The sequence below is a fragment of the Epinephelus fuscoguttatus genome, linkage group LG20 (genome assembly GCF_011397635.1).
Source record: "Epinephelus fuscoguttatus linkage group LG20, E.fuscoguttatus.final_Chr_v1".
Lineage (NCBI taxonomy): Eukaryota > Metazoa > Chordata > Actinopteri > Perciformes > Serranidae > Epinephelus > Epinephelus fuscoguttatus.
The window spans coordinates 2097061-2124166 of NC_064771.1; the positions used below are offsets into that span (position 1 = coordinate 2097061).

General features: G+C 40.4%; 1 protein-coding gene across 2 annotated transcripts in view; it reads right to left on the reverse strand.

Annotated features, from left to right (window-relative positions):
* The window catches only part of LOC125881011 (RNA binding protein fox-1 homolog 3-like), a 1507594-nt gene that overhangs the window by 20257 nt on the left and 1460231 nt on the right, over positions 1-27106 (reverse strand). Inside the window, exon 17 of one of the 2 annotated variants that reach the window (XM_049563925.1) lies at positions 18439-19588. The exons of the other annotated variant lie outside the window; for it this stretch is intronic. Coding sequence (XP_049419882.1) covers positions 19544-19588 — 45 coding nt within the window. The 3' untranslated portion in view covers positions 18439-19543. Of the gene's footprint in view, positions 1-18438; positions 19589-27106 lie in introns of those variants that run through there. 2 annotated transcript variants of the gene reach the window in all.

Consider the following 27106-nt stretch of genomic DNA (forward strand, 5'->3'; position numbering starts at 1 on the left):
GTGATGAGTCCGACAATGGCTTTATGAAAAATATGTGGCCTTTAAATTTGCTCCCCTGTGGCTCCTTTGAAAGTAGAAGCCCGCTCTGTTCATATGTCTTTTGACTTGGGCTCTGTCACCTACAATCCCACAGATGAAGTCTTTGTGATTCGCTACTGGAGCTACAGTCATTTACGAGCCAAGGTGTAATCAACACTGAACATAAAAAAAAGTATATATATATATATATTAGACTTGGGCTGTATTACAGTATTGCATTAGCTGTATTAGTTAACTGTATTAGTTTATCAGGGTTTTTAGAAATTCTGATGGTATGATTTCTGATACTGTCAAAAAGAAAGGCACTCTTCTTTCTCTTTCTATTTGCACCTTCAATAGAAATGGTCCTACAATGATCTTTTTGCTTATTGTGATGCCATTTCTTGAGTATCTTTAAATGCTTCATGTCCCTAAAATCTGTACAACCTCAGCTAAAGGTTTATGTAAGTCAGTAAACCATAATAATTGATAAAAATATTGAAATTGTTTGTTGTTGTTTTTATCAGTTTTTGGGAAATAAAAATACAAAACATATTTACCAAAAATATATTGAAATGTAGAAACATAAAGGAAATATGTCTTAACATTTAATAGTTCTTTGAATGACATACATTACTCACTGTTTGAGATATGCTCATTTTTTTTTAGCAGACTGCAAAGGCTTTGTGATGGATTCATTATTCATTCCTCTAGTGCCACTGCACATTTTTTGCACCACAGTTAATGTAGCACGATGTCATTAAGAGCATACAATATGATGACACAGAGGACAGAAACCTTAGCTTTCTGCTGCAAAAACAATCAATGTTGTAGCTATTATGGTTTGTAATTTAGATCAACATATATAGAATGATGCAAACATCTCCAATGGCCATTACAGGGAAATTCCGGTGTAATTACTGCAAAATGCTATGTTTGCACTGCATGGAAGGTAAGATAAGATAAGGTAATAACATGATGACTGGGAAGACATAACCCCCAAATTCCACCAGATGCGTGTGGGTTGCGTCTGCACTCCAGAACGGCAGCGGAGCCGATACATTTCAATTCTAGTCAATATGTGTGCTTCCACCGGCTGCAGCTGTGTTGCGTTCCGGCTCAGTCACAGCTGCGGCGCTCTGGAGCCCTCCACAACAGATACGCAGGACTTCTATTTTTGCCAGACGCCGGAGCACAACGCAGCAATTCAGCACGGAGCAGATCATGTGGGACAGGAAGTCTTGCACAGAAACAAAATAAAACATCCGGTTAATTTTCAAAATAAAATACAGTGTTCACGGCGGATCATATTTCCCTGCACTACACCTTGAAAACGTCATAATGGACAGAGGCAGGCCTGAAGTCAACAAGACAGAGGTTTTCAGATGTCATTTCACCCCGTTGACACCATGGGCGAGGAGATGTTAATCATGGAGGTGCACCGAGATGTCTTCCTACTACTCCTCTGGTTTTGTGGTTCTGTTTATAGAAACTACATCTTGTTATATCGCGCGATTATGAGTGAATTTGCAAGATCTCGTTGGTCCTCGTGACTCCCACTTTCGGGCGGAGCTGCACTGCTCCGCACAGCAAACGCAGCCGGTGGGTGTTGACGGACAGCAGAGCATGCAGTGGATAACCAGCGCAGCCATTCCGCAACGGACATCCGATGGAATTCCGGTGTAAGCCTTAACCTTCTGCTGCAAAAACAATGAATGCTTTATCTATTAGATTCGTTTAGACAGAATTATGCAAATAATGATCTCCCGCAGCTGTCTGGGGATGTCCATTTTGAAAGGATAAAACTCATTGTATATAGTGCACACAGTGCGCCAGCAGAGGTCAGTCTAATGTCTGGTGGAAAAGGCAGCTGAGCTAATAGATACCACAGAGCAGTTGAGGGTGGGGATAACATAACATGACTGTGAACAGCTGAGACACACCAGGCGGCAGCACGTTTTCTGGGCAACTACTGTGGCATAAAAAGAAAGTCTGCATAGGGTGGGCGAGAAGAGAGATGGATGGGTCAAAAAACACTCAGGAGCCCAGTGTTTGTCCCGTGTGAATCCAAAAGGTTGTTGGAGTTTTTCACTAACAATGCAGTATGCTAGTATGTGTAGCATACTATACTAGTTATGTATGTCACGTGATATTAATTGTATGGGGTCAGATCAGTCCCATAATGAATGAACTCACGCAGGGTTTCTCACAAATACACATGCTCTGGTTCGCAGTTGTATTTCGGACTCACTAATGCACACGATCTGTTTTGCAAATGCACATGCTCTGGTTCACAAATATAATGTTTATGCAAACTTGTAATATAAATTCCGAAATGCACATGCTCTGCTTCACAAATATTATTTTGAGGCACACTTGTAATATAAATTCACAGATCATGCGAATCGCTGAATGCGCATTTACAAACTGCTTCTCATTTGTGAACCTCTCTACATTTGTGAGAGAAATCTGTGTGGTGAATTTTGAGACTCCCCTGACATCGCAGGTCAACGAACGTCAATCTGTCAATCAAATTTATGATTCTGATTGACAGATTCATCAGTTAATCAGGTGTGTTTGCTTTCAGCCAATCGTATGGCTCCTTACATAGGGTGTATTCATAGTTTATGTTCATTCAAACATGTTACTTGGCTAAGCAGAACGCTTCAACTCATTATAATTCAATAACACTGCATGATTTACAACAAGGGGATAATAAGATAAATGTGTTACTTACAGGTTGAGACTGATCCATGTCTTTTCCACCGTTTCAGTCTAGAGCGTCTTGTGTGAACACTGCAAACAGTAGCTCAGTTGCTCTACGATTGGTTTAAAAGTGTGGAGAAAATGTAAGGATATTATATTACAAGTTTGCATAAAAATTATATTTGTGAACCAGAGCGTGTGCATTTGCGAAACAGATTGCGTGCATTTCCGAATTTATATTACAAGTTTGCATAAACATTATATTTGTGAACCAGAGTGTGTGCATTTGCGAAACAGATCGTGTGCATTAGTGAGTCCGAAATACGACTGTGAACCAGAGCATGTGCACTCATGAAAAACCCTGCGTGAGTTCATTAATTATGAGACTGATCTGACCCCATATGACTGATAGTAGCAGTTGAGTAGTAAAAAAAACTGACTTACTTTAAATCAAATCATAATGGGGTTTTTTCTAAACCTGACTAGGTGCTTTTGTTGCCTAAACCCAAGGAAGTAAATCTAAAGTTGTAATGTTTTACGTATGTTCTAAATGTATTTGAAAAAGATAAAATTTGCATTTAATTTGCAGAAACTTTACATTTCATGCGGAAAGAGACATTTATTTTTAAAAGAGATGATGCGTATAATAAGCTTGAATTGACCATCCCTTAACATTTAAAACTGACACAAGAGGGGTACCTAGTGCATCATATTTTGACGTGTAGGGCCACTGACCAAGTGTTGATATTTGATGAGAGACTTTGTTGAACTTATAACTCACTAAAATCTTTAATACCTTACATACCTTAATACCTTAAATAGGTATTTTTTGGTTAGTTTTTCAAACTTCTTGTATGTCAGTGTTGAAAGATAAAAAAGAGCATAGAGAAAGAAAAGTCTTGAGTTAATCATTTTCGATTTGGATGGTGACGGATGGTGCAATCTTACAAATGACTGCAGTAACAGAGCCAATTAGACTGTCTATCCAGCCATACTATGCCAGACGGGGATGTCACTTGTGTTAGCTGCATTAAACTCACAACTAAAAACTCCTGCTGTGTGGAACATGAAAACAGGAGCTAATGGTGCTATTTGAACATTCACGTTCAAAAGTATGAAGAGATGGGTAAAATATAGACAGTCTTTTAAGTAATGTTTAAATACGTGTTTTTTGAGGGCTTTTTAGTTATTTTTGTGAGGATAGATGAAAAAGAGAAACTTGTTTTCAGTGACGCCCACTCCACTATCTTTGTTTCACATTAACAGAAACCTTAAATACTGCTTTTTTTTTTGTCTGGCTCCTTCGTCCGTCAGCACAGGCTTGGTGGTTTAGTGATGTCATAAAACCAAGAAACAGACTGACAGTCATTTAAACTTGTGCTCTCCATTTCCCCAACTGAAACAAGCTCAAACAAACAGAAGGCCAGCACATAAAAAAAATAAAGTGTCTTGCCCGAGAGCTGGGAAATGTAGAGGTTATTTAGGAAACATTACTATACAGTAGTAGACCTATGGCTTAACAAAACACACCTAACCACAGACACATAGAAAGACATCAAATCTGATCTAAACAAAAACAGTTAGGGCTCTAGTTTCGCAGACCGGGCAAGGCGGGGGCGCAGCGCACCTGCGCTTCGCCAACTGGGTGTGGCCAGGCGGATTTTGCAAGTTTGGCACACCGTGCGCGCTGGCGCAGCTACTCCTCTTTCCCACCTCCGTCCCTCCTACCTGCGCAAGTCGGAAAGAGGGAGGAGAGAAGGTGTGGAGTGGGTTTTACACACATCACACCAATCAAATGAGCCCCTCTCCTCGCCCTTAAATGTGCTGCGCGAAGGCGTAATGAGAGTTTGCTCAATTCGCCATGGCAGAAGAGAGCAGCAGCGTCAGATGGCCAAACTTCTCCCAGGAGGAAACTGATGTTTTGGTCCGGGAGGTCCAAGCTCGCAGTGTCTGAATATACGGAACTGCGAGCAGACCTCCATGGGCTGATGATGCAAAGGTAGCCTGGGAGGAGGTCACCACAATTGTAAACTTATGTTGCGTTTCTCTTGTGCGCGCGTGCTCCCTTTCTCTCTCGCAGTCTCACTCTGTTTCTTTTCTTTTGACTTTTCTAAGATGACAGATGCTGAATATAAACTACCTACCTGTGGCTGTTTGTGGTTGGCTGAGAGGGATGTGAACTCATTAGTTTGCAGCTGTGTTAATCAAATCAGGTTGGGTTTCCATTACGCGTGCCAAACGGTGCCAGTCCCCTTTGATCTGACATCACGTGACGGGACAGTCGATATAAAGATACATTTATGTGCTGATTGCAGATAGTTGCATTGAATAGTGGTTTTCTGGGTATTTATTGCATCGTTAATGTGCCTGACATTCTGGAAACCTGCCTGTGAGATTTTGGTGACGTGTGCGCACTGTCCGCCGGTCAGCCAAACTTCGGCTTACACCGGCTGCGCTCCCCCTGCACTGACAGTAGACGTGGTTTCAGCTGGCGAGCTTTTAGTGCACCTTCGGCAAAGCCTTTTGGCACGAAACTGTCACTGCGCCAAGCTGGATCTGTCGACACCTCCCCCTGCTGTGCCACCACACCCATCTCAGTGCACCTCGGCCAAACTACCAAACTGAGCGCACCTCGGGTTGCGCTGCTCGAAACTAGCTCTGCGCGGGGTTCACCACCTGCGCCGGGAAACTAGAGCCCTTAGAGTTAAAGCCTTTCTTTTAATAAAAAATGTTACTGTTGTCTAACCCCTAACCATTGATATATAACTATAAAAAAGAAAGTACATATAATTTTTTTCTGTTTTGATATATATTTTCTTCTTTTTTAGTATAAGAACCCAATGTTAATATGACTCTAAATAATAGACTAATAAACACTACACTATTACACTTCTTTCTATAATACACAAATACTAGGCAAATGACTTTCACAACCCTAAGACCAACATACATTTGAAAAGTGTAAAGTGCATGAAAGAGCTATGCATAAAAGAAGACACAAATAGTTGTATTTACATTAACAATTATGAAAAGCAGTTGGTATCCCATCAGCACTGAAAGTCCATATACATAGCCATATACATATACTACATTGCTTACATTGCTTAGGTAATGCATATTTCTGATGAAATTGTTAGGGCTGTAAGTAGGGCTGTCAACGCGTCCATCACGACGTGATTAAGGTCAGAACATAACATGTTTCTTTTCCTTTTTCGTGTTAATCATAAGCTGTTAATTTGTCTCCTAAGCGCATTCTTACTTGTATTCAAGCTGCCTCAGCAGCTTACTGCTGCCGCAGTGATGAAAAATAAGACACCGCTGTCCTTCTGAATGGTTCCTTTCACTTTAAAAAAACCTCTGAGACAGCTCAGTTGACACATCAAAAGTAATATGCACCTTGTTTCAAACTGAATGACAATATTGCCAAAGTAGTTTGAGTTTGAGCTACCACCTACGAGCTGAGCACAAAGGTGCAGCTAACCAGACGGTTAATCACCAAAGCTGGCAAAGAACTAATTTTGAGTGAGCAAATCACCATAGACCAGTGGATGAAACTGAATCGAAGAAGTTAACGACAGCACTGCTAAATGGGTGGCAACTTACTGCAAACCTGCATTTTAAGTCTTGTGTGTGATTTAGAGAAAAACTCCACTAGCTGCTTGGCTAATTTATGCAATGTAAAATGTCATAAGCTTATGCTAATAACATTAGCAGCTGGAAAATGTATCTGGTATAAGACAAGCCACTAGGCTAATTTATACGATGTAATCTGCCATAGGCTTGTGTTAATAATGGTAGCATGTTGTATTTGTGGGGAATATGTGTCCAGCAAAAGCAGTTATAATGAAGCCAATTCATGTACTCGTGTTTGAAATTGTCTCTATTAAGCCATGTTTAATGTGCGTTTTAGGTGAGTTTCGAAGCAGTCTTTACAGCACTTCACAGAAACTCCACTGCAGACTAGTGTTTTGGAGGTGTAATTACAGAGCGACACAGACACACCACTGCACAAGTATATTATGTATTACAGAGTGTTCAGGTTGGCATGTTGTGATCAAGCATATGTCTTACTGTCACGGGGAACAATAGTTCCATGCATACAGGACCTGTATGAATCAGAGGGGCCAACTAAACTGGAGCTCCTGAAAAGTGCACGTTTTTACATTAACTGGGGATCACTGGACGTCAGTAAGTAATTAGCAACAATAAATAAAAAATCGTATTTCACAGAATAAGCACTTTTAAGTTGTTTCCTACCTCTAAGTCATGGTTTGTAGCAGTGCAGCACTCATTTGAAAGGAATTAATCTAAAAGTCCAAATCATAAAGTACATTTCTTTGCATTCATTTGATTCCCAACAAGACACTCTGGTAAAAAAATTCTTCACCTTGTTAATATGAACTTCAGAACTGTTTTAAAGTGGTATTTTAAATATATGATTAAAAACAATGATTAATTGCGAATAACTGCTGAAATTCAGCGATTAATCGCAATTGAAGAAATAAGTTGTTTGACAGCATAATTTCAAACAAAAATACTTTCTGACTTCCTAGCACTCCTGTTTGTTCCCTGTGAAAATGTGTATTCATAAATGTGACTCAAAAATACATATTTATTTTTTATAAAAGCTCAGTTAGTTCATAAAATGGCTGGCCACTGTCATTTTTAACAAATGCTCATAAAACAGGAGGAAATAGAGCCTTTAAATGGAAACTATTTTCAGCAGCAAATGAATCCCCAACTGATGCTCTCGTGAGTATTTGTGGCAGCTGGACAGTGTATGTGGGATTGAGTCAAATTAAACTACAGTGTGTGTTCGTGGTATTGAAGGAACACACCAATCAGTGCAGCAGTGTGTCTCATAGTCTCGCATGACCAGCCTCCCTTACTTCGGAATGGGAGTCTGGGGACATTCGTCTTTCGTTTTGTAATAGAAATGGGCGGGGATATCCAGACCACGTGACGGCGATGCCATAGAGACAGAGCGCAATGCGTCATAATCTGAAAGCCATGCCCCCAAAGGGGAAACGAGGCCTGCTTTCCCCTCCGCTTCTTCGCTCGTTCGCTGTCTTTCTGCCTCCACAGCTGCGCCTTCAAGTCTCCACGATTGAATTGCTAACTAGCTAGCTAAAATTATTAGCTAATAATAAGATGGCAAAGGATTATTTTAGCAAGCTATGCCTACCAGAGAGGCAACGGTATATTGATAAGCTTAATATTGCCGGTCTACCTCAGTGTCCCTTCTCCTTACCTTGCTCGTCTTGGAAAAAACATGATGTGGAGATTCTTTTTTAAGAAGATGAGCATTTCGGCATGCTCAGCCGTCAGCTTGCTCCAACTACCGGCACACGTTGTTTTGAGATATGCCTCTACATGCTGGCAGACTGATAGAAGTGCTAGAGCGGACCGCTGGAATGGACTGTTTGAATCACGGAGTGCTGGGCACAGTTATAACAGAAGGTACATTTATAATGTCAATGCTTTAGCTTAAAGCTACAGTGCATAACTTCTACGTGTCCGTAAATGTCTGTTTCACCCAAGCCACTACTAGAGGAGATGACACAATGCTGATCAGCCGATTGGCTCCTCTAACATCTCGCAGTATTTTTCAATATATATCATTTTTATTTTGCGTGTAGACCGGCGACATTCCCGCGCTGGCGCACGGGAAATGCTTGCTCACAACAAGAAGGGAGGGTGAGGAAGAGCAGAGAGTCTCATAGCAAGAGGTAGAGCGCAGGTAGAAAGAGAAAGCAACAAAGAAGCGGCCGAGACACGGTTCAGAAGTGGATCTTACCACAAAGAAAAAGCCTGGACGTTCGAAGGTCTATTAGCAAAGAAGGAAAGTGACCGGAAGGATTTGTATTGGCGTCCCTTTTCCCCGGTGGAGAGCCCTGAAGGAAGAAATTGGGCTGAGGGCAGACACAGATGTTGCCTTGCTGCTGTTGGATAAGTAAGTGACTTGGTTTATAATTATATTATGAGTAGTATGTGTTGCTGTTACATGTACTGGACCTAGTACTTTATTATTTTCTTGGAAATGGTGCTATGAACGTAATGTAGCCTAATGTTAGCAGCCTGGTGTTCGCCACGTTGTGTACATGGTGTGTGGCGAGTGTTACTCTAATTTGCTGTAATAACGCTTTATCCGCTGGGAGGCGACAGAACTTACGCACTATAGCTTTAACATACATAAATACAGTTAACTGTTACTCTCAAAAATACATTTGGAGGGTTTGACAAAGTGTTTGCTGCACACATAGGCATACCGAGTGTCAGGATCTCACAATTTCTTCCCTGTTGAAGCCTCACGTTTTATTGCCTGTATCCATTTTTGTCTTCGACAAGGTTCCGTTTTTCTGCTCGGCAGCTGACAAAAGCTAAGCTATGGGTTTTTATTGGTCATGCAGCCCACCTAACTTTTCGGCATTTGGATTTAGGGAAAAGTCAACAGGCTGGAAACAGAAGGGGAAGGTGTGAGGGGAAAGCGGGCCTCGTTTCCCCTTTGGGGCTGTGGCTTTCAGATTATGACGCCTTGCACTCTGTCTCTATAGGTGCGGCACATGTGTTACATGTAACAGAGACGTTGCAGCATTGCAATATAGCTGAATCAAATGAAATCATATCCATTTTAATCTCTTCTTGTGATGCACTGAACACTTCCTTTTCTGTTGTACTACGGACAACAATTTGGAGAACAGCAATTCCAGTATAGGCGGGTGTATGGCAAAGCTAATCAGCCGTTGGTCGAGGAAGTACGGAAGTACACGGATTTGGATCCAATCACATCACTGCTGCTGGGAGCCAGTGCTAGTTCTGTTACAACTTTCCTATGGGAATGTCCACAGACGACAGAGTCAGCTGACATCATGATGAGTTCTGAATGATTTTTGGACAACAATGGCAATAGGCAAATAATGGCAAAGAGGAATAAGATATATCAGGCTAGTAGGATCAATGCATCTTCTTGGGACTTGTTGATAACAAGAAATATATCCTGTCACTGTATTGAGTCTGCATAACTACAGGAAGGATTATGGCAAACATGAAGATAAATATGTAGCATGGACTGTAATGTGCAGTGGTCTGACTAAACAGTGAAGGGGAACTTATAGTGGCAAAGTTGTACAGGGTGTAGGGACTTGTCCTAAGAGGCTTTAGAGATGTTAGATTAGGTTAGATTAGATTAAAGCCACATTTTGTCTGTGTGAATGAAAAAAACCAACAAAGACTTGCTGTGAGACAGGGAGAACGAGATTTGTTCATTCCATATTTATATTTATTTATAACAATGGCTCTATCCCTGTTAAGAACAGCAAGAGAACAAGAGAAAAGATGGTCTACAGACAGACACAGCAGTGATAGATATAGACCAACTGTGTGTGTGTGTGTGTTTGTGGGAGTGGGTGAGTCTAGTCAGTCTGGTATATCTTCAAATGAGATCAGTGCTTATTGACTGAACTCTCTTATCTCTAATCTGTGGGGTAAATTGCCACGGTTGCTGCTTCTCTTCACACTCCCTTTTCTTCCTGAGCTACTGACTCTCCTGTTTACGATCCCATCAGACGCAGCAGGCACAGATGCTATTTACTAGTGGGAGACCTTGGGTGTGTATGTGTGACTGGGAGAGAACAAGTGAGATTGGTGTGTAACTGAATGCTCGGGTGCAGGGGCGGACTGGCAACAAAAAGCAGCATGGGAATTTGCTGTCAAGCAGCCCAGGTTTGATACACCAAATTCAAACTGCCACAACACATCAATCAATCAGTGAGTCAATTCAAATATTGTATTTTGTGCTAGACTTCTATGTAAAACTACGAATTGAATTTTGTTTTTCCTCTCCAGGTTTGTGTGTACGCATAGCAAAAATTCCAAGTTGAATTAATGTAAGTTAATGTAAATCATCTAACAACTAATCTGACTTAATAACCTGCTTCTCAAAATTATTTGAACAGTCAGAGTTTAAGAAATAAATTTAAACCAACAGACAGGAGCACACTATATTCACACCACATATTCACACAAAGCACACTATATTTATACTAACCCTAATCCTAACCCTTATCCCTTATCCCTAAAGCAAACTACATTCACACTATATTTTCACAACATCACACAACCATACAGCAGCATGTAAGCATGATGTAGCATCTGCTCCCTGCTCACTCCTCTTAAATGTTTCTGCTTCTTCGCCACTGTTTTCATTGTCATCCGCACACTGTTTAAAGGGAAAGTTCCTTGATTTCAACCAGGTTTATGTCACCACAGTACTGGGATTGTGTGTAGATGAATAGTGCAAACCTGTCTCACTCTGAGGTCATTGAAAACTGGTACTTGGTCAGTGACTTCCGGCATCAGACCCCGACAAGAAAAAGCGATCCTTTCATGTCAGGATGATTTGCAACTGGTCGCTGTTATTGTTTAATGTCAGCGGTGTCAGGGAGAAATGCAACGAGACAACAATTAAAGTTAAGGCGGCAGAATTCCAAGTAGGGTGAGTGGGAGGGGTGGTGGTTGGGTCCAACAGCCATCAACTTTCAGGCTGCTGTTTCTTTCCCGTATAATTGTAAAGCCAAACCCTGTTCCTTTTTTTAAAAACCTAACTACATGCTTTTGTTGTACGTGTACATGTACGTGTATGTGTGTTGGCACAACATACTCACGTGCATTTGTAAAAAACATCAATTCACGGTGTTGTACCGACGTGATGTGTTTATTTTGAGAGACTGGATGCAAACTGTACATTTCCTGTGAAACGGAAGTGTATTTGCGTCCTAGAACATCAACAACCAACGCACCTAGGGCACATTGCACGTCATATCTAGGTGCAGAAAGTCTGTGACCAAACATCGATAGGTGACAAGGTTGGCGTGAGAATGTGTTGAATACTATTTGGTGCTCCTGCTCCACTCCTATCCACTTGCTTAAATCCATCAGATGATGCAAAACAAATGATGCAGTTTGCGTCATCTAGCAAACTTTTGCTCACAGCAAAGGCGGGGACTTCCCAGTGCTGCTGGCATGGGGGGTAAGCTTAACACTGTTCATCTGCCACAGATCACACAGATCTGGTTGTTTTCTTATACATTTTGTGACAGCCAGCAGAGCCTTTTTCTTCTTTTGGCATGGCCTCTCTGCACCACCGGTGTTATGTCCCAACTGGCTTTCAAAGTAACTGGTTCCTGAAAGGTTGCACGCGTTGTGTTTCTTTCATTTATTTTTTGTGTAGGTGGCTGTGATGGAGTGCTCACTTATTTAATCATAAATAACATCATTGCCACAGTAGCTATGACATGCAACTTGAAAATAGCAGCTAAAATGTTTGTGAATGTATGATGAATCAGAGGCAGACCACAACTGCTGCTGTTAGGTGAACACAACGATTGCCCACATACAGGAACCAGTTAGTTTGAAAACCAGTTGGGACATAACACTGGTTTTCTCCTTCTATCCATGTTTTGGCAACAAGTGCTAGATACTTTCAGTTTAAGTTGTGATGGAAACTACTACCTTCTTTCAGTAACTGCACCAGCTATGTCGCTACAGCTACCATGACCTATTAATTATCTGTAAAAGACCAGCCCAGCAGGGAAACTCCCTAAACCTCCCAATGCCCAGTCCACACCTGCTTGGGTGTATTAGGCTTTGCCTTTATTGCTTTTAACATGTCTCCTAAGCAGTTAAGTGTGTGCATGTTGTGGCTAGACCAGGAATCAGCTCTGGCTGATATCAGTCTTAAAGTGAACTTGGATTCATCTGGCCACTAAAAGCGCTAGTGACACTACAATCACACATACACTACAGTCACATTCACCCATTCACACAGTGGTGGCCGAGGTACCCATACAAGGTGCCACCTGCTACTCAGTTTTTTTTTAAACACACTCACACACTGATGGAACAGCCATCAGGAGCAATTTGGTATCTTGCTCAAGGATATTTCGACATGTAGACTGGAAGAGCTGGGGATTGAACCACAGATCTTCCAATTAGTGGACAACCCGCTCTACCTCTGAGCCACAGCCTCCTCTTCTGAATGTCATATCTAAATTTTACTTAGGGTGTTTTCACACCTGTGGTTTGGTTCATTTGTTCACACCAGAGGGAAAAAAATATACATTGTTGCATTTTAGTTTTGGTTCAGTTCCTGTTCACACTGACTTTTTGCAAACAAACCAAGAGGAGTAAATATGAAGTTATACTGACTGACAGGTAACTTGTTGATTTGACAGTTTTTGTGTTTGTCATCCTGCATCATCAGGATGCACGTGGGGAAATCAAATTCTGGTGACTGACAAAAGTTTCTGCTGCAGCACTTAAATGCTTCTCAAGTGTTTATATTTCTGTTTTTTGGTTTCACAAAGAGCTCATAGAGAAAAAAATGATTGTAAACATTATTAGGAGGCTATTATTAGACTGCAAATCAAAAGCATGTTATGAATAATGACTAACAAGAGACAGGATGAAAAGAAGGCGTCTCGTACAGTAATAATTCAGGGCTTAATACTGTGGGATCACTGTCACACACTTTTTAATGGACTTAATGAACTGACAAGTCAGATACAATCATGACAGTTTTAACCATTTTTTCGTCAGGAAAAATGCCCTCACTGACATGCATATGTGTTACCATGGTTACATGTATGCATTAGCATAAATAGGTTATGGGATATACATGGCCCTTATCAGGATCAATTAGGAGATTGTGGACAGATTTCATGATCAGCAGTTCGATATACAAAACCCAAAACCAGTGAAGTTGGCACGTTGTGTAAACCGTAAATAAAAACAGAATACAATGATTTGCAAATCCTTTTCAACCTATATTCAATTGAATACACTGCAAAGACAAGTTACTTAATGTTCGAACAGATAAACTTTGTAATTTTTTGCAAATATTAGCTCATTTGGAATTTGATGCCTGCAACATGTTTCAAAAAAGCTGGCACAAGTGACAAAAAAGACTGAGAAAGTTGAGGAATGCTCATCAAACACTTATTTGGAACATCCCACAGGTGAACGGGCTAATTGGGAACAGGTGGGTGCCATGATTGGGTATAAAAGCAGCTTCCCTGAAATGCTCAGTCATTCACAAACAAGGATGGGGCGAGGGTCACCACTTAGTGAACAAATGCGTGAGCTGATTGTCGAACAGTTTAAGAACAACATTCCTCAACGAGCTATTGCAAGAAATTTAGGGATTTCATCATCTACGGTCCGTAATATCGTCAAAAGGTTCAGAGAATCTGGAGAAATCACTGCACGCAAGCGACAAGGCCGAAAACCAACATTGAATGCCCGTGACCTTCGATCCCTCAGGCGGTACTGCATCAAAAACCGACATCAGTGTGTAAAGGACATCACCACATGGGCTCAGGAACACTTCAGAAAACCACTGTCAGTAACTACAGTTCGTCGCTACATCTGCAAGTGCAAGTTAAAACTCTACAATGCAAAGCGAAAGCCATTTATCAACAGCACCCAGAAACGCCGCCGGCTTCGCTGGGCCCAAGCTCATCTAAGATGGACTGATGCAAAGTGGAAAAGTGTTCTGTGGTCTGACGAGTCCACATTTCAAATTGTTTTTGGAAACTGTGTACGTCGTGTCCTCCGGACCAAAGAGGAAAAGAACCATCCGGACTGTTATAGGCGCAAAGTTCAAAAGCCAGCATCTGTGATGGTATGGGGGTGTATTAGTGCCCAAGGCATGGGCAACTTACACATATGTGAAGGCACCATTAATGCTGAAAGGTACATACAGGTTTTGGAGCAACATATGTTGCCATCCAAGCAACGTCTTTTTCATGGATGCCCCTGCTTATTTCAGCAAGACAATGCCAAGCCACATTCTGCACGTGTTACAACAGCATGGCTCCATAGTAAAAGAGTGCGGGTACTAGACTGGCCTGCCTGTAGTCCAGACCTGTCTCCCATTGAAAATGTGTGGCGCATTATGAAGCGTAAAATACGACAACGGAGACCCCGGACTGTTGAACAACTTAAGCTGTACATCAAGCAAGAATGGGAAAGAGTTCCACCTGAAAAGCTTCAAAAATTGGTCTCCTCAGTTCCCAAACGTTTACTGAGTGTTGTTAAAAGGAAAGGCAATGTGTTGCTGCCTTTAAATTCTAAGTTAATGATTATTTGCAAAAAAAAAAAAAAAAAAAGTTTCTCAGTTTGAACATTAAACATCTTGTCTTTGCAGTGTATTCAATTGAATATAAGTTGAAAAGGATTTGCAAATCATTGTATTCTGTTTTTATCTACGATTTACATAACGTGCCAACTTCACTGGTTTTGGGTTTTGTATTATTGGTGTAGCTGTTAAACTATAACAAAGACAGCTTACACTGGTTACTTAATGTTTAGCTAGGGTTTTGATGTAGGTTGAGGGTTGTTAGGCTGAGCAGACTCATCGAGCTGCCTCTCTACACAAGCCTGACAACCTCATTAAAACTCCCTAAAACCTGTGGGGAGGTGTCACCTTGAGAGTCAATCTCCCATTGGAGAATGAGAGGAAAACAGCCTGAAAAACTCAAGACTGCAGCTGATACAAAAGAGTTTTAACTACAAAGACTGATCTTAACATCTATCCACTGGCCTCGCTGTTCTTTTTCTGTGCTCCTGTCTTTTTTATTGATCCACTGATTGATCCACTTTATTCATCCACTGAAAACTAATCAAACTGAAACCAGTGAGAGATCTTGTGTTTGCATTGAGGATCCTATATTTCCTTCTTTTACTTGACATCCAATAAGATGGTCTGAGGCCATTTTTTTGGATGAAGGGGAACATCACAAATTGCTGTCTGTCTCCTGTTTCCTCACAGCAAAGACAGGTGCATGGAGACAAGGAGGAATTGAAAGCGGCACCACAGTTTCCTCCCTGGATCTATACATTTTCCATTTCAGCCAATCTATGCCAAAACATTACAAAATTTCCAGTGAAATCTGCACAGTAGATCACTCTCAATGCTACCATTTTTTATTTTATTTTTGCCTTTACTCAACAATTGACAATAAAAGGACAGACAGGAAACAGCTTTATCACATTAAAAGTAAATTTCCGCTGTGGCTGCATTTGTCTGTTTAAATCTATGAGTATTTTAGCCTGTCACCTTTTATTTTCAGAAGTATTCCATGAGCTGGTCAACAAACCTGGGGACACAGTACACAGTAATGGTGCATTTGGTTACTGTATCCAGATGAGAATTTTCTGAGTTGACTCTAACTTGCCTGGCGGGTCAGGTACCTGCGTACCTGCTGGTGCCTTATATTTTGAAAGTCATTAACACAAGTTGAACTTTTGACCCCGTTATCACATTCGTCACCGGCATGGACTCCAGCGATGAAACTTTGCAGCCCGAGAGTGAGGTGGCAGGCTACACTGAGTTCAAGACACCCAAGGAGAATCCTTTTGAGGTTTTATGATGGTGGAGGGAGTAAACCGAAGTGATGTGCAAAATGTTTTTGCCATCCTGGGATTAAACACAGCCAGTGAGACTTATTATCTGCTGAATTTGTAATTCCAGAAAGGAGAACCCAGCTTAATGTGAGTGACTGTTTCCTGTGTGTGTGTTTAATCATGGGTGAGGGTCGGGCCTACGGACTTTTATTAACGGGTGTGGGTGGGTGCAGCTTTGACTTAGACATGATGGGTAACGGGTCAGTTCTGGTTCTGAGCTTTACGTGTATGGGCGGGTGCGGGTTTTCAAAAGTGGACCCAGTGTTTAAAAAAAAAATTATGGCGAAAACATAGTTTCTTCCAACACTAGAATTAAGATAAAAATATTCACAAACGAAAAAAAAAACACTAATGGTCAGTGATCAAACAATCAAACAGATGCGCAACTCAGAGCATCAGAAGTGTCTCTGACACCAGACTCAGAGCGGACCGGTGGAACTGGGAAATGCATATTTTACATCAACAAAATCTATTTTATCATTATTTTGAGTCAAATTGTTTTTAGAATTTTTTAGAGTTTTAGAATTTAGTCGTCTGTGTTCAAGCAGAATAATAGCAGGTCTCCATTGTGCGTCGGGCTTTCTATTTTCTTGTCAGAGATTTTTTCTTTTTTAATTACATGATATAGGCCTATAGGCTATTCTCCCTTAACTCACCAGTAAAAAATACCTTTATCCATTTCAAATAACCAGTGGCAATAATATCCCCGTTCTCTGATTTACTGTGAAACATTTTTAGGCAATTCATGCAAAAATCAGACCCAATGGGGCCGGCCTTTATTTGTCAATCAACCAAAAACAATCAATAAATTAAAAACACAAAGTGGACCTGGAACATGAACTCTTATAGGCCTAACATATCTGATAACCTCTTGGACATTGTCTGCCAGCTCTGAGTGCGCTCGTTGTCAGTATCGGACTGGTGGGGGTTAGTGTTGCATTTAAAAAAAAAAAAAAAAAAAAAAAAGCGCAGAAGCTTCGAATTTTTGTTTCCACAATCGAATCTCATGCCATCGAACAAAGCTTCGAAGCTTCGAATTTTTTGGGTCAGCCCTATGCTAGGCTAATTTATACAATGGAAAATGTAGTAGGCTTATGCTAATAACATTAGTATAAGCCTTTTATTGTACATGTAAGGCAAACGTGTTTAGCGCAAGACAATTGTTTTGTCGGTTAACCTTGTGAGTTATAATCGATCCAAAATTTGTAATGTTACCTTTGTTAAATGTCACTGTTGGTCCTTGCTTCATTTGAGTCGAGGAAATCACTGCTAGCCACTAGGCTAATTTGTGCAATTTAAAATTTCATTCAGTGTATGTCATATCGCATACTTCTGTAGTAAACACTCCATATTTTGAGTGCACAGGTGTGCTAAAAGCGTTGACACCGCATAGAACGGGAAAATGCAGTGTACTACTGGTGCACTCAAAACTATCTTAAAGTTGAGTGTGGAATGATAGACATTTCTCACCCTCAACAGTCACCATCTTTGTGATGAAGCTGGGGACAACAAGGGCCCTGAGCTGGCTACAGTGAACACCACAGATGTAAGTTATACAGATGTAAGTTATACATGTATTTACATTATGTGCCAATACTGTTGTCGAATGGAAGCTCATAGGTCAAATGTTGACGGTAATGCTCTACCGTCTGTTTGCAATTCTCTGTTTAAAGAGTAGATGATGATGAGAAGAAAAAGAGGCAGTTCAAAAAAAAAAGAAAGAAAAAAAGCTGTCATCACCTCTGGGAAGGGCAAAATGGCAGTGCGCAATTTGAACACTAACCTGTTGAAATTAGTGCACTACACAAGAAGTAAGTAGTGTGCACAGTGTACTACATTACTGTGCTTTGCAATGTGGTTTAAAGTCTCTATGAAGCCATGTTTTATGTGTGTTTTTGGTGTGTTAGTTGAGTCATCAGACTTAACAGCACTTCTCTATAACTCAACACAGTGGCATAGAAGACACATCGCCAACTAACTAATAAATCAGCCCTAAAACCAAATGCCACACAGATACATTCAATAATGAGCAGGTTGAGTCAAACATTAAGCAGCAAAATGTTCACTGAATATACGGGACAGATGTGTCATTCACTACTGAAACAACAATGCAATTCAGTCCTATAATCAGACTGGTTTAGAACAAACCAAAAGGAGTGTGAATATTGGATTTTTATTTATCAGGTGGACACAAACACGACTGAGACAATTGTTATGGCTATCATGCATGTGGTTGCTGTGTAGAATTTATTTTGCCCCCTAATGACCAATATGCGATGAATGCAGCTGTAACATGAACATGGTATTTAGATGTGTTTCTAAATATTAGAAAAAAAGCATACTCTCCCATCTGTTCACTAGTAGTCAAAAATGCTTGTCAGTATTTGCCCATATGCATATAGAGCAAATGTGGGATTATTGCTTAGTGGGCATGACGAGACATGAAACAGTGAGAAACGTTTTAATAATGTAGTTTTCTCTTTTAAAGCCATTCAGTAGTAATGGGATACCTCCTGCCTCTGGCACTATGCCAGCGATCAATAGGCTCTAACAAACTGCTGCATATTTTGCAATGGTTGTCATAGCTCTTGCTTCACACACTGCTATACATCACTTCCTCCTCTAGTCAGATTCAGTAATACATCACGCTCCTCCTCTCACCTTCTGGGTTTCATAATGCATCACATCCTGCTAGCAATTCTGTTGCAGTTTTATGTCCTTTGGGCTGAACAGCTCTGAGTTTAAGACAGTCTGGAACTCAGCTCCAGTTATTGGCTCACTTAGAATAGAGCCAGTTCTCTAAGGAAGCAGAATAGCCCAATCATTTACTTAATAAATCCAATCTGAAATGTGTTGCTCAAACTGAAATTACGGAACATTAGTGCTTTCAATGTATATAGACGAAATGACTAATAGAAACATTAAAGGTGTAAAAATTAGATGAAATTAAAACCAGTGCAAAAGGCCACCCCTGAGGAGCTGGGCTGTGGACCAATAACTCAGTGAGAAGGAGGGAAAGTTTCCTATTTCAACTCTTTGTACACTATCTAGCAGTTGTATTTTTTCACCACAGACATATCAATGCAAATACATTCAAGTCAACACAGAGTAACAAAATGTTCTTTTTAAAAATAAGTACATTACACTGATAAATGACAGTATGTACACTTTCTGTATATGGGGAACCAACTTGAGAGTGATTCTTGCATTTCATGGTCACATTTGCCATGTGTTCCATGAAGAGGGTGCAGATGGTTATTAAGTCATTTCATGTGTTGCTGTTTTTGTATGTGTGTGTGTGTGTGTGTGTGTGTGTGTGTGTTTTGCAGGAAGGAAAGGGGCGTGTCTCTCTTTTCTAGTAGGGAGTGAAGCGACTGCACCCTCCTCTGTAAAGGCTAGCCTGCAACATCAAAGATGAAAAAGCTCCAATCAGTATTCAATGTAGAACTTTTTAAATATTAATATTAAAAATGAACTTCTCTCTTTCCTCCAAAGAAACATTCCTCCCTTTTTCCACTTGTCTTTTGTTTAATTGAGAGGGATTTTTTTCATAAGGTAGTTTGGAAATTTGTGAAGAGAAATAATGTAATTATATGTGTGTGACTGTTGCATATACAGTGGTTTGCAAAAGTTTAAGCACCCCTGGACAAAGGTTTGTTTCCTGTGAAATGTAAAGTCAGCATTCATCCCACTTTGGATGGAGCTGCTCTCATATCGAGAAACCTGGCCAAGTTTATTAGTAATTCAAAACCCTGACAACCCAGAGTTGAGATCAGGAATCAGAGTCGCAATCTTACATGCTTCTCTGAGCTTCTAGTGCAGTTACCCACCCATAGTTTAATACAAACGGTGTCTGTCCCCCAACCACCTACATTATCTAAATCTAAAATTAAACAAAGAGGAGTTGTGCATAACAACCTAATAAAAATTAAAACATCTTCTGTAACAGAAAGACAAAACAGGGGAATTAAATGTGGACTGTTAAATATCAGGTCTCTAAAGCAGTGTTAGTAAACGTATTAATATCAGATAATCATATCGATTTACTCAGCCTCACTGAAACCTGGCTGTGTCAAGGTGAATATGTCAGTCTAAATGAATCCACTCCTCCCAGTCATAATAATACCCACATTCCTTGAGGCAGCAGCCGGGGAGGGGGAGTTGCAGCCATTTTTAACTCTAGTCTGTTAATTAATCAGCCCTAAACCTAAACTAGATTATAATTCCTTTGAAAGCGTTGTTCTTAGTCTTTTACATCTGACCTGGAAAACCTCACAGCCACTTTTATTTGTTATAGTGTACTGTGCTCCTGGCCCGTATTCTGAATTTGTATCTGAATTCTCACAGTTTTTATCCAGTTTAGTTCTTAAATCAGATAAAGTTATTATTGTAGGTGATTTTAACATTTGTGCTGATGTTGATAATGACTCCCTGGCTACTGCGTTTATCTCATTATTAGACTCCATTGGCTTCAGTCAGGGTGTACATAAACCCACTCACTGTTTTAACCATACCCGCGATCTAGTTCTGACGTATGGAATTGAAATTGATAACCTAACAGTTTTTCCACAGAATCCCTCTCTATCAGATCATTATTTAGTAACTTTGGATTTCTTTTTACTCTATTACACGCCAGTCAGCAACAGTTACTATACTAGATGTTTATCAGATAGTGCTGTCGCAAAATTTAAGGCAAAGATTTCCATCCACGTTGAATTTAATACCATGTCCTTCTGTGACAGAGGTTTCCAGTACCCACTTTAAACTCTAATTGATCATCTTGTCGATAGCGCTGCAGGCCTGTAGCCAGACTGACTGAGAGTCACAACACTATTGAGCCTTGTATTCCATTAGCCCTGAGCAGTAATGATTTTATGAGATTTTTTAATGACAAAATTGTAACTATTAGAGGCAAAATTCATGACCTCCTGCCCTCAAACGGAACCAATCTGCCCTCAAACACAGCTGTAAGACCTAATATATATTTAGGTAGCTTCTCCCCGATTTCTCTTCAACAGTTGACCGCAATGATTTCTTCATCTCAATCATCAACGTGTCTCTTAGGCCCCATCCAAATTAGGCTACTTAAGGAAGTCTTACCTTTCATTAATTCTCACATGATCAATATATCTTTATTTACAGGCTACGTACCACAGTCTTTTAAGGTAGCTTTAATGAAAGCTCTTCTAAAAAAGCCCACCTTGGATCCAGAGGTGTTAGCCAACTATATACCAATATCTAATCTTCCCTTTCTGTCAAAGATCCTTGAGAAAGTAGTCGCACTCTGTAAATTTCCATTGTTATGCGGATGATACACAATTGTATTTATCGATAAAGCCAGAAGAAACTGATCAATTAACTAAACTTCAAAAATGCCATAAAAACCTGGATGGGCACCAATTTCCTTATGTTAAATTCAGACAAAACTGAAGTTATTGTTCTTGGCCCCAAACAACTCAGAGACTCTTTATCTGATGATATAGTTTCTCTGGATGGTATTTCTCTGGCCTCTAGCACTACCGCAAGAAACCTCGGAGTAATATTTGACCAAGATTTGTCTTTTATTTCCCATTTAAAACAAACCTCACGGACTGCATTTTTTCATCTGCATATTATTGCGTAAATTAGGCCTATCCCATTCTCGGAACCCATCGGCTGTATTCGGTGTCTGACTTCCGGCAGATGGCGATACAGCCTCTGGGGGCAGACCCCCGATTTTTTGGCATTCCGGTTGGATTTGGGTGGAGGCGCATTTCTGTTTCCGACTTCCATTTATATATAATAAGTAAATATGCTGAACCATTGTGATGGTTTCAGACTTTGCAGTGATGCCAATTATGTTCCGCCTCGTTAGTTCACCGCACGGACCGTTTAACCTGGCAACACCTGCAGCCGGCTCAAACGTGATTAATCAATATCACGCGGACTATAAACAGCCTACAACTGGAAACCAGGGCTCTTTCGCTCTTCTTTCGGAGGCAAGATCTCCGGGGTTTGCCTACAGACTCTACATTCACTGAATGTAGAGTCTGATGCATCAGCTGATGCAAATTTGAAAGCTTTATAAATACTCTGATTCCTTGTCCCGTCAATCATGGACTCCTCTAAACAGCTGCCTTGCACTCTGAAAACTAAAATAACTGAAGCCCACAAAGCAGGAGAAGACTGCAAGAAATTAGCAATGGGTTTTCAGGTGTTTGTTTCCTCAGTTCTAATAAAATTAAGAAACTGCAGTTAACAAGAACTGTGGAGGTCAAGTTGAGGTCTGAAAGACCAAGAAAACTTCCTGATAGAGCTGCTTGTAGGATTACCTAAAAGGCAAAATCCCTGTTTGACTGCAAAAGACCTGCAGGAAGATTTAGCAGCCTTTGAAATAGTGGTGGTGCACTTCTACTGTGCAGTGACACCTGTATAAATATGACCTTCATGGAAGAGTCATCAGAAAAAAGCCTTTCCTGTGTCCTCACCACAAAATTCAGCGTAAGAGGTTTGCAAAGGAATATCTGAACAATCCTGATGCTTTTTGGAAACACGTCCTGTGAACTGATGAAATTGAAATAGAACTTTTTGAACGGAATGAGCAAAGGTATATTTGGAGAGAAAAGGATTTAGAAATCATGAAAAGAACACCTGTCAAACTGTTAAACACAGGGGTGGATCAATCATGCTTTGGGCTTGTGTTGCAGCCAGTGGCACAGGGAACATTTGACAGATAGAGGGAAGAATGTATTCAGTGAAATTCCTGCAAATTCTGGAAGCAAACATCATACCATCTGTAAGAAGGCTGAAGATGAAGAGTGAATGGCTTCTACAGAAGGACAATGATCCTAAAGACACCTTAAAATCCACAATGGATTAACTCAAGAGGCGCAAGATGAAGGTTTTGAAGGTCAGTCCTCTGACCTAAACATCATTAAAAATCTGTGGATAGACCTCAAAAGAGCAGTGTATGCAAGACAGCCAAAGAATCTCACAGGCTAGAAGCCTTTTGCAGGAGGAATGGTAGAAAAAGGCTCTTAGCTGGTTACAAGAAGTGTTTAGAAGCTGTGATACTTGCCAAAGCGGGTGCTACCAAGTTGACCATGCGGGGTGCTCAAACTTTTGCTTCAGGCCCTTTTCCTTTTTTGTTATTTTGAAAATTGTAAAAGATTGAAATGAAAACGTAATCATGCTTAAAATATTGAAGAAACATTTCATCTTTAACTTCATGCTTTTTGGAAATCAGGTCATCTTTTACTTACTACTCACAGTTAACTAAATTTTGACCAGGGGCGTCCAAACTTTTGCATGCCACTGTATGTGAGCGCGGATTTATACTTTAGATAGTTTTTCATTTGATACTTGTTATTATTACACCAAGTAGTGAAGACATCTCCGGTCACATACTGGTCATACCTCATGACCTTAAGTAAAACACTGAATCACAATTGTTCCTTTCATCTGTTTAGCCTGAAAGTCTGTTTGTGCAAAAAATAGCAGAAGGCAGCTGACACAACTGTCATAGCTAGTCTGTTGTCTGATGAGACACCTGAGGCAAAATTATTCCAAACACACATTTCTTTAAGCTTTAATTTCTCTGAAATGGAAAAATGACTCTAAAAACTGCCACCGACAGAGACAGATTACAAACTAAATCAGCTCCTTCAGACCTTGACCACTGTGATAATGTGTGGATGAAACCTCAAATACCCCAAAAATGCTACTTGGCATTAAGCATGCAACACATTTGCCATATTACAAGTTCCATCCAGAACTAAATAATTACAAGACACATTTGCTCTCAACACTAGAACATTTGAACCATCCTGGCTTGTCTTTTACTATATACAGTAGATCAACCAGATAGTAAATAAAGGTAAACAACCGCAAATACTTTTTTTTTCCCCAGACAAAACCAGATGCGTAGTTGAATAGAGACTGAGGGAAAATTGTTCCTTGTTCCAGATACTAAGGCTCTGTTCAGACCAACCTTATTGCCAGATGAGGACATCAGTAGTGGACAGTCCTTCAAACCTCATTATGTTCAGTTACATTTTTCTATGCCCAGTGTCAGCAGCTAAGTTCCAGTATGTAGGATTTAGGGGGATATTGGCAGAAATGGAATATAATATAGTAAGTATATTTTCTTTAGTGTATAATCACAGCCTGTCCTCATTCCGAACTGGTGGCAATTTGTAAGGCCACCGATAACAATGGGATATAAGGAGCTGGAACATCCTTATGGGGTGGGGGGGTTATATGTTGCCATATGCCAACAAGCTCCAGACTTCCACCCAGTATCCTGCTGTTTGCTTCCCATGTGAATGTTGATCCGAACAACACATTCTCACTCCGACCTCAATACACATTCGCTCTAAGAAGAAATGTACAGTTTGCATGCAGTCTCTTTCAAAATAAATGCACTACACTGGTACAACCCCGCAAATTGACCTTTCTTTTCTTAAACAACAAACGGACATGCAAACAAGCGCACGTGGTTGGGTTTAGGCAACAAAAGCACATGGTTGAGTTAGGGAAAAAATAACAGGATTTGGCTTTACAATCTTACTAGAAGCAAATAGTGGCCTCCCAGGTTAGAGTCGGTGGTTGTTGGACCCATCCACCACCCCTCCTACCCACCCCACATGACGTTCACCCACTTAACGTAATGTTGTTATCCGGCCGCGTTTCCACCTGACCAAACCATGATGTTTGTGTCCAAACTTAACCAAGTGCTTTTGTTGCCTAAGCTCAACTAAGGCATCCCAGGACAATAACAACAGATGCAGGAAGAAAAGAAGAAGCGAAGATCATGTGTAGACATGAAAGTCCAAAGACAAAGTGGCGATGTTTGTTGTCCGAGTAGGATGGTTGGCAGGGTGGTGGATGGGACCAAAAGCCACTGACTTTCACCGAGGAGGCAAACTCTGTAACAGTACACCCTGTTCTTTTTTTCTGAACCCAACCAGGAGCATGTGTTGACCAAGCATAACCACTTCCGTTTGTTGTTTTAGAAAGAAAACGTCAATTCGCAGTTTTGTACCGACATAGTGCGTTTATTTTGAAAGAGACAAACTGTATGCAAACTGTACATTTCCTGTGAAAACTGAAGTGTATTTTAAAAACAGACAACACATGTAACAGGCTGAAGCTGACACGGCATTCCCAGGATGTCGACAACCAATGAACCCAGGATACCTTGCATGTCATATGTCGATGTGGTAAATTCCATGACCAAATGTCAATATGTGATGAAGTCAGAGTGAGAATGTTGTGTGTTTTGATCAGAACCGTTGCAATCAAGGATGAGTCCTCGATAGAGGACTAAAGTAACTGTAGTGGCAAGATGGCGGATGGAATTAATTACCTAACTTTTTTTTTTTTTTTTTTTTTTTGTTAAAACAGGTATTTGTTTTATCCAAAAACAAGCATGGACCACCTACTAAGTGAATGCTCTTTTTTCCACTGATTTGTCACTTAATGTCTCTTTTGTTGCCTTCTCCATCCTGTCTTTCCAACCTGCAGAATATGACACACCCACTGATGTCGTCAAAGTTGGCACTTGCTATACTGCTATTTTTTGGTTCCAGCTGGGAACCAACTTTTCAGGCTATTTTATTAAAAAAAAAAAAAAAAAATCCAAAACTGCTCCAAACGGTTCAAAATTAGGTGCAATTGAAACTGGTTCCATGTAGGTGGAAAAGGGGCAACAAATGAGTTTGGCCTTAATTTCAGAAGACCTGAAAGAAGTGCTCATCAAAACCGAACCACTTTGTAATCTTTACATAGAAAATACAACATAAGACAAGAACCACAAACAAATTAATGAACAAATTCATTAGGACCTAATAATACTCATCTACATAAATTGTTGGTACAAAAACTCACTTATCCAACCCATAATTATACCTTTATTAATCCATCATTATCACCAAAATCTGGCAAGTTTGGTCTTATTAGGTTTTGTCTGGGACTTTAGTTCAGAATGTGCGGCATGTCAAACTTTTAAGATTAATTGTGTTGTTTTTTTATTATTGAAAATCAGTACCATACATTAGTAGTGAGGGGTTCGGATATGGGAGGATGGGGAAAAAGGGAGGAGTAATTTGAAGACAAAAGAGAAGGAAGTCTAGAGTAATAAAGAGGAAAACAAAGGCCACTGTTTTAATTAAGTAAATGAAGAGGAAAAAAATGTCGTAATTAATGAAGGCTTTTAGCTAGCAGCTGCACTAGGGGAAGAAGGGAGGAGTTTGGGGGACACATGGGGGAGGTGGTAGGGCTTTCGATTTTCATCACCACAAGCACATCAGCACTCAGCATCAACCCTCCTTTTATCCGTACAAGATACTGCACCAAGTAGAAGCTCTGGCTGCAGCCAGTTTGCCACCAAGAACTTTAATTCTCCCCCTCCTTCTCTTACTTTTCTTTCTTTTGTGGTCTATCTTTCTCTACTACTTTAATCTCCCATGACACGTCGAAGCATTTACAAGATGGTCATTAATCTTTGGAGGAAGTCCCTACCCACACCCACGAAAGAAAAAAATTGTACTTTCACTTTCTCCCCCATCTCCTGGGGTGCTCTATTTCTTTCTTTAGAAAGATTTTTTTTTCATCTTTGATGTTAGCTGCAAAGCTAGCTAAAAACAAACATTAACCATTCGACTATCTCCCCTTGCAAAATTTGGAGAGACTGTTTTCTGTCAGGGGGAATTCTCAGTCTCGACTGGATTTCAAGCAAGTAGCTTTTGGCCAATGAAATTGAAAAGGGAGTTTGAGAATAAGGCAATGTCCTTTTTTCATTTACTGAAGTGGCAAAGATTCACATTAAACATTAAAATGGGTCTCTTAGCGGGAAACACAACTCATAGGATCACCAAGTGGAGGAAAATAGACTCTTTCGTTGAAGATCTTCCAAAAGATTATTCACAAAGCATGTCAG